At 47.5% G+C, this 15,608-nt stretch overlaps 1 protein-coding gene across 3 annotated transcripts; it reads left to right on the forward strand.

Moving 5' to 3' along the window:
- The first annotated feature begins 796 nt into the window (after window positions 1-796).
- On the forward strand, window positions 797-8,086 carry ELAC1 (elaC ribonuclease Z 1). Of its 3 annotated transcripts, none has more exons than XM_054055426.1 (6): window positions 797-926; window positions 1,055-1,161; window positions 1,616-1,677; window positions 2,980-3,158; window positions 5,354-5,821; window positions 6,636-8,084. In XM_054055426.1, exons 4-6 carry the CDS (start codon window positions 3,002-3,004, stop codon window positions 7,097-7,099), a joined length of 1,089 nt encoding a protein of 362 aa, XP_053911401.1. In that variant the 5' UTR covers window positions 797-926; window positions 1,055-1,161; window positions 1,616-1,677; window positions 2,980-3,001; the 3' UTR covers window positions 7,100-8,084. The 3 variants fall into 3 exon arrangements, with proteins under 3 accessions (XP_053911401.1, XP_053911402.1, XP_009561639.2); XM_054055427.1 differs by having other exon boundaries at window positions 1,055-1,116; XM_009563344.2 differs by lacking the exon at window positions 1,616-1,677 and having other exon boundaries at window positions 1,055-1,116; window positions 6,636-8,086.
- Window positions 8,087-15,608: the final 7,522 nt, after the last annotated feature.

Consider the following 15,608-nt stretch of genomic DNA (forward strand, 5'->3'; position numbering starts at 1 on the left):
TGGGCTGTGAGTGCACGTTGTTGGCTCATGTCGAGCTTCTCATCCCCAGCACTGCAAGTTCTTCTCCTCGGGGCTGCTCTCACTCACCTCATCCCCCATCCTGTACTGAAACCATGGATTGCTCTGACCCAGGTGTAGGACCTTGCTCTTGGCCTTGTTGAACCTCACGAGGTTCACACAGCCCCCCCTCTCCAGCTTGTCCAGGTGCCTCTGGATGCCATCCCACCCTTCCACAGTGGCAATACACCACATAGTGTCATCTGCCACACACGGGTCTGTTGGCACGGGCCCAGAGGAGACCACAAGGATGGTGTGAGGGCTGCGGCTCCTCTGCTCTGAGGACAGGCTGAGTTGGGGTTGTTCAGCCTGGAGAAGAGAAGGCTCCAAGCAGACCTTAGAGCAGCTTCCAGTGCTGAAAGGGGCTCCGGGAAAGCTGGGGAGGGGCTCTGGATCACGGAGTGCACAGACAGGACGAGGGGGAGCGTTTTCAAGCTGCAAGAGGGGAGACTGAGGTAACATCTTAAGAAGAAACGCGCTACTGTGAGGCTGCGCCCGCAGACCTGGGGGAAGGGCGGCGGCGCCTCCTGCCGCCCCGGAACCGAGAACGGAACCGCGGGAGCTGCCGGGACCGCGCGGGGCAGGGGGAAACTCGGCCGGGGGGAGGGGCTGAGCCGGGGGGAGGGGCTGAGCCGGGGGGAGGGGCTGAGCCGGGGGGAGGGGCTCAGCCTGGGGGCGGGGCTCAGCCTGGGGGCGGGGCTCAGCCTGGGGGCGGGGCTCAGCCGGGGGCGGGGCTCAGCCGGGGGGAAGGGCAGCGTCCCGCCCTTTGGGGCCATGTTCAGCGTCGGGGAGGGCGGAAAGCGTTCGTTTCTGCCTTTCTGAGCGTAAACAGGCGTTTAAAATAGACTTTCTCTCCTCCCCAGTGTCAGGTAATGGGATGTGGTGCCTGGGAACCCCCGCTTCCAGGCCAGGGAAGGGGCTGCTCCCCTTAGGAATGCTGTGGGGTCTCCACTGAAACCGCTCAGCCCCATAAATGGTAAATTCTTTCCTTTGAAAGGTACCTGGAGCTGTTGGGGCACGTGGAGTTGGAAAATGAGCTGGAATACGTCTGCAAGGGAGGTAGGAAATAACCCTGGAGAAAAGGCGTCAGAGTCTCTCCATAAGGTATCAGAGCCCTGCGTGTGGAAGCTCCACTGCTTTCAGAAGGTGGTCCCCCTCCCACAGAGTCATCAGTGTCCTCAGAGAGAGAATCTTGCCCCAGAGAAGGGGAACAGAGCTGGGGAAGGGTCTGAAGCGCAGGGGGTGTGGGGAGCACTGGGGGGGATCCTGGGGATACTCAGCCTCGCGGAGAGGAGGCTGAGGGGAGACCTCATCCTGGCGCCCGGGTCTTTGTTCGTCAGGAAGGGTACAAAGCGTTTATATCTGCCTTTGGGGCATAGACAGGCGTTTTCTATAGACTTTCTGTCCTCCCTAGTGTCAGGCGATGGGTTGTGGCATCTTGCGGTGCCTGGGAACCCCAGCTTCCACTCCAGGGAAGGGGCTGCTCCCCTTGGGAATGCTGTGGGGTCTCCACTGAAACCGCTCAGCCCCATAAATGGTAAATTCTTTCCTTTGAAAGGTACCTGGAGCTGTTGGGGCACCTGGAGTTGGAAAATGAGCTGGGATACATCTGAAAGTGAGGTAGGAAAAAAGCCTGGAGAAAAGCGTCAGAGTTGCTCCATAAGGTGTGATGGCATCAGAGCCCTGCATGTGGAAGCTCCACTGCTTTCAGAAGGTGGTCCTTCTCCTACAGAGTCACCAGGGTCGTCATCAGGATACACACACAGCTGACATATGGCTACTGATTATATAGAGCCCTTTGCTGCTGTAGGTGTGCCGTGTGCCTCCCATAGGCTTCCATAAAGGTTTGATGGTGTTTCATTCTTCGCTTAGGACTGATGAGTAGGAAAATATGGATCACTTTCAGGGATGTGGATGCACCTCAGATTCTGGGTTCAGTTTTGGGTTCCTCACTACAAGAGGGATGCTGAGGGGCTGGAGTGCATCCAAAGAATGGAACAACACTGGGGAAGAGTTTAGAGTACAAGCCTTGTGAGAAGCAGCTGAGGGACATGGGGTTGTTTAAAGAAGAGGAGGCTGAGGGGAGACCTCATTGCTTTCTGCAGCTCCTGAAAAGGAGGTTGTAGCAAGGTGGGTCTTGGTCTTTGCTCCCAAGTGAAAAGGGATGGGATGAGAGGAAAGAGCCTCAAGTTGCACCGAGGGAGATTTAGGTTGGATATTAGGAAAAATGTCTTTACTGAAGGAGTGGTGAAGCACTTGCAGAGGCTGCCCGAGGGCAGTGGTGGAGTCTCCATCTCTAGAGGTATTTAAAAGATGGGCAGATGAGTAGCTCAGTGATCTGGTTTAGTAGTGGACAGGTACGGTTGGAGTCGATCTGAAAGGTCTTTTCCAGCCAAGTGGTTCTATAATTCTATTGATACCATTGCAAATGCAAAGTCGTTCCGGCCTCCTGTGATCTCTCGAGTTGTTTAGAGGGGAGCAACTTTTTCTCCTTGGCGTTGGTGGGCTGCCCAGCCCTGATGTCTGGTAATGGTGTTTAAATGTCGTCAGGGGCTGTTTGATATCAGCCAATCTGAAAAGGCTTTTGGAGAGAAGTACGTGCAGGAAAATCCATAGTTCAAATAAAGCAAAGAAGGAAGAAATAATAGATGGAAACATCTGAATAGAGCTATTTCTGCAGGTAAAGGTCTTAAGTGGGCTGCATGTTCGCCACCTTCCATTAACATAAAAAGGAAGTCTGCTTCTTGTTAATACTGTATTGTCTGAAAGTTATAACTTACTCCAGGGAGATTTTATTTTTTAAGGGAAGAGGAATTCGATCCTCACATTAAAGTATATGGGATGCCTTCACTGAAAGCAAAAATGTTTGGTTTTTTCCCAGCTTAAATACATGTATGCAGTGGCTCCAAATCTCTCTTTCAGGTGGCACACAGATGTATTTAAAATGGCGATGGATATAACTTTCCTCGGCACAGGCTCAGCGTATCCCTCTCCAACACGAGGAGCATCGGCGTTAGTGCTTCGCCGGGAAGGAGAGTGCTGGCTCTTCGACTGTGGAGAGGGAACTCAAACACAGTTCATGAAGAGCCACCTCAAAGCAGGTTTGTGCTGTTGAAAAGCATGGGGGAAGGGTAAAATTTTTGTGAGATCTAAACAAAATGCCTCGTCCTCCTTCTCATGGTATTTGAATACATACAGAACGTGCATGAGCACCCGGAGGTGCTGCATTTGGGCGGCAGTTGCTGAACCTGCTGTGCAGCAGTCCTTGGTTGCACCTACGGTAAAGAATCGTGTTCAAGAACCAAACCCTCCTGAATTCAATTCTCAGGCTTTGTGATTTCCAGTGTGAATTGCAGACCAGCTTTGAACTGGCACAGTTTGTGTTTGCCTGAAGTCTGCTCCAGACAATACCTGCTGAGTATTCCTGTCAGTAGATATTGTGCTTCTGGTTTTGAGTAATTTTCTGTGGATTTGTGGTAATTTCTACATTTTGGCAATAAAGTTCCTACTTTGTGTAGAAGCCAAACTTGCCTTCATTCACTGAGCTCTCCCTATCTACAAGGACAGACTTTGGACTCTCACATTCTAAAGGTGGAATTACCGCTTAAAAGAGAAAAACAATCTCCTGCTGCCCCAAAATCTAAAGGTACTGAGGTGCTGATATATGTATATTAGCACTGGTGAGGCTGCACCTTGAATCCTGGGTTCAATTTTGGGCCCCTCACTGCAAGAAGGATATCGAGAGGCTAGAGTGTGTCCGGAGATGGGAATGGAGCTCAGGGGCTATGGGGAGCAGATGATGGACCTGGAGTTGTTTAGTCTGGAGAAGAGGAGGCTGAGGGGAGACCTCATCACTCTGTGCAGCTCCCTGAAAGGAGGTTGTGGTGAGGTCGGTGCTTGTCTCATCTCCACAGTAACAAATGATGAGACAACAGGAAATGGCCTCAAGTTGTAGAGGGGCCGGTGAGTTTGATTGGGTCTTAGGAAAAATTACTTCACTGACAGTGGTGAAGCACTGGCAGAGGCTGCCCAGGGCAGTGGTGGAGTCTCCATCCCTGGAGGCGTTCAAAACCCATGTAGATGGGGCCCTTGGGGACATAGTTTATCAGGCACAGTGGTGTTGGGCTGATGGTTGGACTGGGTGAGCTTAGAGGTCTTTTCCAACCTTAATGACTCCATGCTTCTATGATTTAATGACCAAGTGCATAGACTAACTTTTACTAAATTTACTGATGTTTACAAAATTGTTATTTAATTAAAACGAAGAAATTCTGTGCTTCCTGTTTGTTAAGTGCAAAGAGATACTGGAAAAATGCCTTACCACAAGGGAGCAGGAACTCTGCAGAGGAGACTGAGTCCACCTGATTAAACTGCTCATGTCTGTAATGAGAGAAAATTCTGGGCTTTTTTTAATCTAGCAAGCGCAGGGCCCAGAGCCTTGGAGTTGGAATGGGACAAACTCAGGCAGAAATCAAAGCCCAAATGTTTAAGTGTAATTTTTCATCTGTTTGAAACAAATCAGTTGGGACCTGTGGGGTTCTTGCATTTTAAAGAACTTTAAAATCAAACCTGGATGTTTTTGGTTTTTGTAATTATCATCATTTCCTGTGCTGAATTCAAAATTAGGAGCAACACAAATTTCACTTCATGTTTCTTATTAGTCTACAGTGTCCATGTGATTACAGTAGTCCACATGGACTACTTTGCAGCACTGTTTTAATATGGCAGATATTACCTGTTGGTTTGGCTCCATACTTGTGGCACGTTTTGCTTGGAAGCAACCAAAATTTCTGTCTGAGTGGTCTTTTCCTGACAAACTCAAGCCAAAATAGAATCCTAGAATGTCAGAAAGGACCTCAAAGCCCACCCAGTCCCACCCCCTGCCATGGGCAGGGACACCTCCCACTGGATCAGGGGCTCCAAGCCCCATCCAACCTGGCCTGGAACCCCTCCAGGGATGGGGCAGCCATCACTGCTCTGGGCAACCTGGGCCAGGGCCTCCCCACCTGAACAGGAGAACATTTCTTCCTAGGATTTCATGTCAATCTCCCCTCTTTCAGCTTAAAATAAAAAATAAAAATAAACCTTGCATGGAAACTTATCCCTACTATGGAGAAAAGATACTTTGTGTTTTGGGATTTATTTCTTAAACACCTTTATAATTTTAATTTCCCTCCTTTATTTCCTACTTTTTGCAAAAAAAAAAAATGGTTACTTCTGAATTGTTCTGTTATTCATTTATTTTCCTATCTTTTCCTGGCTTCTTTTTCTTTTCTGCTGTTTATATCAATTATAGGCAGAATTACCAAGATTTTCATAACTCATCTTCATGGTGACCACTTTTTTGGACTTCCTGGCCTTCTGTGTACCATTAGCCTGCAAAGTAACCCTGACACGAACAAATCACCTGTTGAAATTTACGGACCATTGGGACTGCGAGACTTCGTATGGAGGAGTCTGGAGCTTTCCCACTCACAGCTGCTGTTTCCCTACACCGTTCATGAGCTGGTACCCACACGGGACCAGTGCCCCACAGAAGAATTCAAAGATTTTTCTTACTTGGAGCGAGATGAGGTGTCTCCGCAGGGAGCACAGGGGAGAATACTCCGCCTGGATCCCATAGAAAACTCTTATTTGCTGTTTGAGGATGAGCAGCTGGTTCTGAAAGCATTTCGCCTATTTCACCGCATTCCCTCCTTTGGCTTTGTGGTGGAAGAGAAGCCTCGGACCGGTAAACTCAATGTGCAGAAACTGAAAGAACTTGGTAACTACTCGGATTTATTTTTCCTCTTTTTAATTTTTTTAAATCTCTTAATGGATGTGGAAATATATATTAGGAAAAAATCCTTTATGAAAAGAGTGGTGAAGCACTGGCAGAGGCTGCCCAGGGAAGTGGCGGAGTCTCCATCCCCCAAGTGGTTGAAAAACCACTTTGGGACATGGTTAAGTAGGCACTGTGGGGTTGGACTGGGTGATCTTAGAGGTCTTTTTCCAAACTTGATTCAGTAATGCTATATGTTCAAGCTGAGTAGTGACTCCAGTTTTCAGCAAATGTAACAGAACTGGGTTCCCACACAGCTGAAATCTTCTTATGACCACCTTTCTGAGGGTTCTTGCAAATCAGAGCTCCTGTATTTCTCAATAATCCATTTTAATTCAATTTTCCATTTTGCATTAAAGGCATTTTAAAACCTCACACAGATGCATCAGTCTGAACTGGTGTGTAACACTTGTGCCAATTAATATTGCAGACCGTTCTCAAACTGGGAAATGCAATTAATTTCAGATGTTAAAAGTTTAAAAAGCACTGCGTGGTTTTCAGGGAGATGCGTGGCCGGTGTATTTGCATGACTTTATTGACTTTTATGTGATGAATATAGCTTTTCTTCATAAGACACTTCCTGCTAACGTTAGAAGCTCTTCATTTGTATGAAGTATGTGAGATATCCATTGCTATTTACACTGAGGTTGTATTTTCTCAGTGAGACAGCTCTATATATAGTGTAGCTCTTCTTCAGTTATTCTTTTTTAACCCTGACACTCATCGTAATACTTATGAGCTTGTCTTTATTTACCAGGAGTTCAACCAGGTCCTTTATACGGGAAACTGAAGAGCGGAACTACAGTTGTTCTAGAAAATGGAGTAATGATTTCTCCTTCAGACGTCTTAGAAGACCCTATTCCTGGAAGAAAAATCTGCATTTTGGGGGATTGTTCAGGGGTGGTTGGAGATGCGGCCGTGAAGCTTTGCTGCGAAGCAGATGTACTGATACATGAAGCCACACTGGATGATACCCAGGAGGAAAAGGCCAGAGAGCATGGTCATAGCACTCCAAAAATGGCATCGGATTTTGTGAAGTTGTGTAAAGTTAAGAGACTGGTTTTGACTCACTTCAGCCAACGCTATAAACCAGCTGCTCAGAGAGGCGAGGGGGATACAGACATCACCGAACTGAAGAGACAAGCAGAGTTGGCGTTAGATGGTCAAGAAGTAACACTAGCTGAGGACTTTCTGACAATAGAAATTCCAATGAAAAAGTGAAAATAGCAGTGTTATCAAGCTCTGTATGGAGACATAAAGGAGGAGGGTGTTAGCACTCAGAAATAGTGGCTGGGTTTCTGGTATCTGAATTAGTTCTCTGGTGGATGCAGAGAACCACTGCAAACTGGAAGGAATACCAGGTACAGTTAGCGTTGCTCTTGTAAAGCAAGTTAAAAGGATGCTGGAACATCTGAGACTTGGGATAAATTCCTAATTGATGGTTTTGGACACTTAGCTTCCCCAGAAACCAAACATGTAGGCTGGCATAGCCCAGGGGTTTTCCTTGGACCACAGATTCCTAGAGCAGAACACTGGATCATTGGTTTAATGCAATCCCTGGAAGATTTGTGTTATGCACCAGAATTTAATCTTGCCTGTTACAAGCTTTTGAATAACATCTATTTCAAATGTGTATACAGTATCTTGTAACTGTTACTGGATTTCTGCATAAGAGGATCAGTATGCCAAAGCTAATAAAGTGCTTATAACTCTGCCAAGTGTTTGCACCTAGGGTGTTGCTGTGCTCAGGTTGAGGAGCTCTCATCATTCTCCCTTTGCATACAAAGTTTTCTCATAAATAAGTATAGTTTAGGCTTCCTGTCAAAAGTGAATCATTCCTGACAACTTGATTCATTTAAAGCTCTGAAGTATGAGCCCTAAGTTTGCATTCCTGTTTCCTGCATCTGTACAGTTATGGAAGTACATGCTGGAAGTCTTCAGGAAGATGGCAAATAGTCTTCCTTAAAGAGTTCCTCCAAGTGCATTTTCAAAGACAAATCATCCTGACAAAAGTGAATTTCTGTTTGTAGGAATACACTTACAGGAGGAATTTCACCTTTGCAGAAACAGGCTGAGCTATACAATGACTTTATATTTTCATTTAAGGGACATGCTGACCAACTTTATCTTATTTTCTTCCCACCTCAAAACAAACTTGAAGTTAGCCTTTCCAAAACTTCAGCTCAATTTTCTATTCAAACATAAAATCAGTGTGTTTTGAAAAATCCACCCTAAATATATTTCCTCTAGCAGGGATTCCTGAAAGCTGAAATACTTTCTAATAAATAATAAACACAGAGCTTTCTGTTAAACACAGAATCCTGGCAGACTTAATTACAGCTATGAGAGTTTGTGCTTGTACTTTTGTTGATGGTATTACAGAAGGAAAACTAGTTGGTTTTAATACATCATTTCCCTTCCTCCTTTAAATGTAGAAAAACAAAGTTCCAAAGCCTGAAAACACTTCCACTCTTTGAAGATCTCTCCCTTGTAAATGGTATATGGTGCATATAGACATAGATAGACTGGTACCCAGGGATAAGCCTCGCCCAGACCAAGCTGGGGAGATGAGGATGTTAAATCCTGCAGATAATGTTTCCATACTCTTCACGTTTTCTTCGCTAAGTATGTACTTGGCTGTAATGGAGAAACAGTTTTCAAAGAAGAAGAAGAGAGGCGTGAGTTTGACCAAACTGTTGAATTTAATGTCTTATCCCCAACCTTCAAACAAACTCTGTCTTACCTGTGGTTCCAGTAACTGAACAGAATAACACCAACATTAATATTTCATGCTACAGAACTAGAGGAGGTCTCTGATTTCTCTTAAAAATAAATACTGAGGAGAGTTATGAAATCGAAGAACATGACATCTGTAGCAGAAACTCCTGAATCTCAATGACTTCTTTGTTCAAAATGGGGCAGAGTCTTTCACCCCATAGTTTGTTTTTCTTTTCTGAGATAAAAATGGCAGGTGCAGGGTTCTTGACACTGCAAAAGAGGAGGAGATTCCAGCTATTCCGTGTTTGGTACAGTGAAGAAATAATGTTCTTTGTTGTGCTGACTTGCTCTGCTATGTCTGCTTCCACACTGCAACAACCAAATATTCCTGTTTCTAAGACAGTTGTGAGATGAGTTTTAGGAAGCAACCCTAAGGAAATTCAAAGGATATGACCAACAAATGACAAAATTAAAGGGTGGAAATTAAAAGGAAGGGCAATCCAGAAGCCCATGCAACCTACCACCACAGCTCATCTCCATGCAGTGCTGGATAAAGTTACTCCACAACCAGGTTATCCATACCTGCAGGGGCCTGCCGGACCTCTAGGGAGGGGTTCTTAATCAGGGAGTGCAGGGATAGGACAAGGGGAAAGGTTTGAAGCTGAAAGAGAAAATATTGAGGTGAGATTTTAGGAAGAAATGCTTTCCTGTGAGGGTGGTGAGGCCCTGGCCCAGGTTGCCCAGAGCAGTGGTGGCTGCCCCATCCCTGGAGGTGTCCAAGGCCAGGTTGGATGGGGCTTGGAGCCCCTGATCCAGTGGGAGGTTTCCCTGCCCATGGCAGGGGGTGGGACTGGATGGGCTTTAAGGTCCCTTTCAACCAAACCCATTCCTAGATTCTATGAAATACAGCATTCCTGTTGCATTCCTGTTGTTAGAGTCCGTCCTACCACATAGCTACATCCTAAAAATGTTTCAGGATCTAAATCCTACATGAGAACGGGTCCCTTTGGATAAAGAATGGCAAAGGGAAGAGTGTATCAAATGAAAGGAGCAGGCTGGGTCCTCTGCAAGCACTAGGTCTAGGTGCTCCGTTGCTCAGAATTTATGTGTTAGTGCCATTTTATAGCAATTAATTCTGTGTGAGCCATCAAGGATGGAAATGCTCGTGTGACCTAAGCTGAGGAGAAAAACTGCAAGTTGTCTGCTCAGTATTGAAAGCTGGATTAACTACAGCTGACATTGCTTAAATGGTTTCATAGAATCATGAAATGGTTTGAGTTGGAAGGGACCATAAGTCCCATCCAGTTCCACCCCCTGCCATGGGCAGGGACAACTCCCATTTAATCAGGGGCTCCAAGCCCCATCCAACCTGGCCTTGAACACCTCCAGGGATGGGGCAGCCACCACTGCACTGGGCAACCTGGGCCAGGGCCTCCCCACCCTCACAGGAGAACATTTTTGCCTAAGATCTCATTGCAATCTCCTTTTCAGTTGAAAACCATTCCCCCTCGTCCTGTCCCTGCACTCCCTGATCCAGAGCCCCTCTCCAGCTTTCCTGGAGCCCCTTTCAGTACTGGAAGCTGCTCTAAGGTCTCCTCAGAGCCTTCTCTTATTCAGAAGCCCAACTGTCTCAGCGTGTCTTCATAGCAGACGTGCTCCAGCCCTCGCATCATCCTTGTGTTCTCCTCTGGACCCACTCCAACTGATCCATGTCCTTTGTGTGCTGAGGACTCCAGACCTGGACGCAGGTTGCATGCAGGAGTCCAGGTACTTTCTTATTGCTGCGTTGCTGAATGTGGGTACATTTACTGCTGAAGTTACGTGAAATTCCTCTTTTTTTGATATCATACATTTTAGAATTGTCTCTTCGTTAGCAGCCCCGTGTGTCTTTGCTCACCTTGGTCCCCTCTTATCTCAGTCTGGACACTAAATGACTTCATAAATCTGACTGCGAGTGAGACTTGAATTCAGTTAATAGGAACATGTGCGCCAGTGAGGACAGAGAAATTTGGACCATGAATTGTTTATTTTCTGAATTAGTTTATGTTTCCAGTAACCATTTGTTAATTACCAGAGACTAAAATTCCTTTGCATCAAAGTGTATTTGCCTGAGAGTATTTTGTCTGACAGCAGGTGGAGGACTCTGGTCTGGACCCTCAGGGACCAGTTTTAAGGGGTTTTTAAGGAGTTCTGGGTATGTAAATTAAGGTTATTTTCTTTTTTTTTTTAGCTATGAATAACTTATTTGTAAAATTGCTCTGCTTTCCTGGAATAGTTCCAATAAGTTTGGATCTTTTTTTAGCTGGTGATAGCGGAGAGAATTGACAAACTGTGAAAGAGGCTTTTTATGCTATGGGAAAGAGCGGGAGGCGGGAAATAAGACGTAAAGAGTTTTGTAACAGCAGAGTTGTGCCTGAGTTTTATGTATAACTGATGAGCACTCGTATCCAAGGGAATAAGGGTAAATCTTCCTTCTCCTGAATTCTCCATGACCTTGCAATAGAGTTTGAGAAATAAGCTACCTGCACGGTCTGAGCGTGGTGCAGTTTGTGATAAGGATGGAGAGCCTGAGATGGAATCTGTGCTCTAAATCCAGGTGGGAAAGGGATCCTTGGTGCTAGGGGTGGTTCAGCCCTTGGTATCAGCTTCTCCCCATGTTCCATGTTGCAACTCTTCATCTGTCTATGTAGAATGAACACAATCTTCACTTGGGAGCATTGTTTGTTTTGTTTTTTAAAAAGAGACTTCTAAAATAATTCGCTTTTACTGAATTGTAATAATTTATAAGGAAAGGACATTAATTATTTACCTCATATGGTTTCATTCTTGAAATCTAATTTCTGGCGAGGTGATAGGACTGATCGAGGGCTCGCTGAAATTGGTGGTTTGGCCCATAGTCACTAGAGTAGCTTAATGCATTTTTTTATTAATAATAAAAACGTATTGATTCGGATCTTGAGGTAGAACAAGCTGCAGAAATCCGATCAAAGTCAGATTTCTGGGGTGGGAGTGTGTGGAAAGATGGATGCTACACCACATGATAAATTGATCCTGCTGGTAGCAGCGTTTGATATTTGATAATCGAGTGAGTTCAAAGGAGCTTAACTGGTTGTAAAAAAGCACTGTTTTGTTTGACACAGTATCCTCATAGCCTTTCAAAATCACCTTAATGGGTTATGAAGGTCCTCTCCAGGACTAAATGTTGCTGGAGCTGTTTGAGCTTGAATAAGCATGAGGCTGCACCTCAGCATCCTCCCTGGTGAAGAACCTACCTGGGGTCACAGCCCCTACAGCCCCTTTCCAGTCCTTTCATAGAATTACAGAACACAATGTCTTGAGTTGGAAGAGACCCACAAGGATCATGGAGTCCTTCAGTTTCCTCACACACTGGTGCTGGATGTTAGAATCATAGAATAGTTTGGGTTGGAAGGGATCTTAAAGATCATCTATTCCCAACCCGCTGCCATGGGCAGGGACACCTCCCACTGGATCAGGCTGCCCAAGGCTCATCCAACCTGGCCTGGAACACCTCCAGGGATGGGGCAGCCACCACTGCTCTGGACAGCCTGGGCCAGGGCCTCCCCACCCTCAGAGTGAAGAAATTCCTTATTCCAAGTCTAAATCTGCCCCTCTCCAGTTTATACCCATTGCCCCCATCCTATCCCCACAAGCCTTTGTGAACAGCCTCCCTTCAGCTTTCTTGTATCCCCTTCAGGTACTGGAAGGTCAATATAAGGTCTCCTCGGTGCCTTCTCTTCTCCAGGCTGAACAACCCCAACTCTCTCAGCCTGTCCTCAGAGCAGAGCTGCTCCAGCTCTTGGATCATCTTTGTAGCCTCCTCTGGACCCGTTCCAACAGCTCCATATCCTTCTTACACTGAGGATTCCAGCACTGGACACAGGACTCCAGGTGGGGTCTCCCCAGAGCGGAGCAGAGGGGCAGAATCCCCTCCCTCCCTGCTGGCCAAGCGGCTTTGGATGCAGCCCAGGACACGGTTGGCTTCTGGGCTGTGAGTGCACGTTGCTGGCTCATGTCGAGCTTCTCATCCCCAGCACCTCAAGTCCTTCTCCTCAGGGCTGCTCTCAGTCACATCACCCCACAGTCTGTACTGAAATCAGGGACTGCCCCGACCCGGGTGCAGGACCTTGCCCTTGGCCTTGTTGAACCTCACGAGGTTCTCACAGCCCCACCTCTCCAGCTTGTCCGGCTTCCTTTGGATGTCATCTCATCGTTCTGGTGTGACAACTGCACCACTCAGCCTGGTATCATCTGCTGACTTGCTGAGGATGCCCTCGGTCTCACTGTGGTGGGATTTCCTGTGTACCCTCAGCAGCCACTGCACATGGAGGCTTGTGGACATGGAGACTTGTGGACATGGAGGCTTATAGACATCATGCCAAACTTGGGGCTCTGGAGACTGATGGTAGCACCAGTTCAGTGGCTTGAGCACCCCTACATTGCATGTTTCACTATCCATGATTGCTTTATGAACCTCCAAATAGACATGTGTGTAAATCCAGAGACTTTTAAGATACCTAAGATACACATACCAAGATCCTTGGCAATGTGTGCTCGCAGCCCAGAAACCAACCATGTCCTGGGCTGCATCCAAAGCCGAGTGGCCAGCAGGGAGGGAGGGGATTCTGCCCCTCTGCTCTGGGGAGATCCCACCTGGAGTCCTGTGTCCAGGTCTGGAATCCCCAACAGAAGAAGAACATGGAACTGTTGGAAGATGTACAGAGGAGGCCACAAAGATGATTCGAGGGCTGAAGCTCCTCTGCTCTGAGGACATGCTGAGAAAGTTGGGGTTGTTCAGCCTGGAGAAGAGAAGGCTCTGGGGAGATCTTAGAGCAGATTCCAGTACTGAAAGGGGCTCCAGGAAAGCTGGGGAGGGGCTCTGAATCAGGAAGTGCAGGGACAGGACGAGGGGGAATGGTTTTCTGCTCAAAGAGGGGAGATTGAGATGAGATCTTAGGGAGAAATGTTCTCCTATGAGAGTGGTGAGGCCCTGGCCCAGGTTGCCCAGAGCAGTGGTGGCTGCCCCATCCCTGGAGGGGTTCCAGGCCAGGCTGGATGGGGCTTGGAGCCCCTGATCCAGTGGGAGGTGTCCCTCTGCCCATGGCACGGGGCTGGAACTGGATGGGTTTTCCATGAATCTAAGATTCCTTGCACACTTAAAACATTCTATAGATGTGAATTAATCATATCAGCCATAACACGGCCACTGTCTCATCCATGAGGATTTCCTTAGTATTTAACATTTCCTTAGTATTTTCAGCTGAATTCCTCTGGAGAGTATGCTTTTTATAGATGAGGTGATGAGGAGTGGGAAAAACAGTTGCATTTCTGGGTGTTGTGCATTTGTTGGGGTTGCATTTGTCAGGCTGTGCACTTACAGACTCATAAAGGTTGGAAAAGACCTCTCAGCTCACCCAGTCCAACCATCTAGTCCAACCCCACTGTGCCTGATAAACCCTGTCCCAAAGTGCCACAGCTACACGTTATTTGAACCCCTCCAGGGATGGAGACTCCACCACTGTCCTGGGCAGCCTCTGCCAGGGCTTCACCACTCTTTCCAAGAAGAAATTTTTCCTAATATCTAAGCTAAACCTCCCCTGGTGCAACTTGAGGCCATTTCATCTCATCCTATGGCTTATTACTTTGTAGGAGAGACCAGGACCCACCTCACCACAACCTCCTTTTAGGGACCTTGTAGAGGTTGCATTTGTGGGGCAGTGCAATTATGGGGTTGCAGTTGTGGGGCTTTGAGCTTCTGGGAGTTGCACTTGTGGGGTTTCACAGTGACGGAGGATGCGTTTGTGGGGTTTTACAGTAGTGGAGGATGGATTTGGGGTTTTAACAAGTGTGGGTGATGCATCTGTGGGGTTTTACACTTCTGAGGGTTGCAATTGTGGGGTTCAATGGGAACAGGTGACGCATTTGTGGAGTTTTAGACTTCCGGGTGGTGCATTTCTGGTGTTTCACACTCCTGGGTGTTCATTTTCGGTGTTTCACACTTCTAGAGGTTGCATTTATGGGAGTTCTGTACTAACGGGTGTTGTACTTGTGGGGTTTGGCACTAACGAGTGTTGCATTTGTGGGGTTTCACAGTTCCAGGGATACACTTGCGTGGTTTCACAATAACGAGGGTTGCACTTGTAGGGTTTTAAACCAGTGGGGAACGCGTTTGTGGGGTTTTTACGCCTCTGGAGGTTGCATTTGTGAGGTTTTACACTTTGGGGGATGCATTTGTGCAGTTTTATCTCTGTGGGTGTTGCATTTCTGCACACTGGTGGGGGTTGCACTGATGTAATATTGAAACTAACGGGTTGCGTTTGTGAGGTTTAACACTTCGAGGGTGTCGATTTATAGTGTTTAACGCTTCTGGGGGTTACGTTTGTGGGGTTTTGCAATTCTATGGGTTGTGTTTGTGGGGTTTCACACCTCTGGGGGTTGCATTTTCAGGTTTTACACTGCTGGGGGGATGTATTTTCAGCTTTTTGGCCTCACAGGGGTTGTGTTCACACACCTCTGCTTAATCGGAGTTGGACTTTCGGAGATTTTTATTTTTTTGAAGGCCGTACGTTTTTTGGGGCTGGACATGGAGGTCCCGCCCGCGCAGCCTGGGGCGGACGCCAACCACAAAAGTAAAATCTCTTAACGCGCCCGCCCGCTCCGCTCTCCTCTTGGTCCTACGGGGCGGGGAAGGGCGGTGGTGGTCCGGAGCGCGCGCGCACGCGTAGAGCGGGGGGAGAGAGGGGCGCGGGAAGTGGCGCATGCGTAGTAGAGGGAGGCAAGACCAGGAAGTGGGGCGTGTGCGGAGCCGGGGAGAGAGGGAACCCGGAAGTCGCGCATGCGCAGTGGCGGGAGGGAGAGCGCGCGCGCCCAGGAGGTGGGGCTCGCGCGGAGCCGGGCGGGGGTGGGAATCCAGAAGCGGCGCGTGCGCAGTGATGAGAGGAGGCGGAACCGGAAGCGGAGCGTGCGCAGAGGCGGGCGGGCGGGACCCGGATGT

Source organism: Cuculus canorus, chromosome Z (assembly GCF_017976375.1).
Source record: "Cuculus canorus isolate bCucCan1 chromosome Z, bCucCan1.pri, whole genome shotgun sequence".
In the NCBI taxonomy this organism is placed as follows: Eukaryota; Metazoa; Chordata; class Aves; order Cuculiformes; family Cuculidae; genus Cuculus; species Cuculus canorus.

Excerpts from the sequence above, each read along its gene's own strand:
- ELAC1 (XM_009563344.2), top strand. The coding sequence starts at position 3,002 with ATGGCGATGGATATAACTTTCCTCGGCACAGGCTCAGCGTATCCCTCT. Across the intron at positions 3,159-5,353 it reads GAAGAGCCACCTCAAAGCAG|GCAGAATTACCAAGATTTTC; the intron begins GTTTGTGCTGTT and ends TATCAATTATAG. Across the intron at positions 5,822-6,635 it reads GCAGAAACTGAAAGAACTTG|GAGTTCAACCAGGTCCTTTA; the intron begins GTAACTACTCGG and ends TTTATTTACCAG.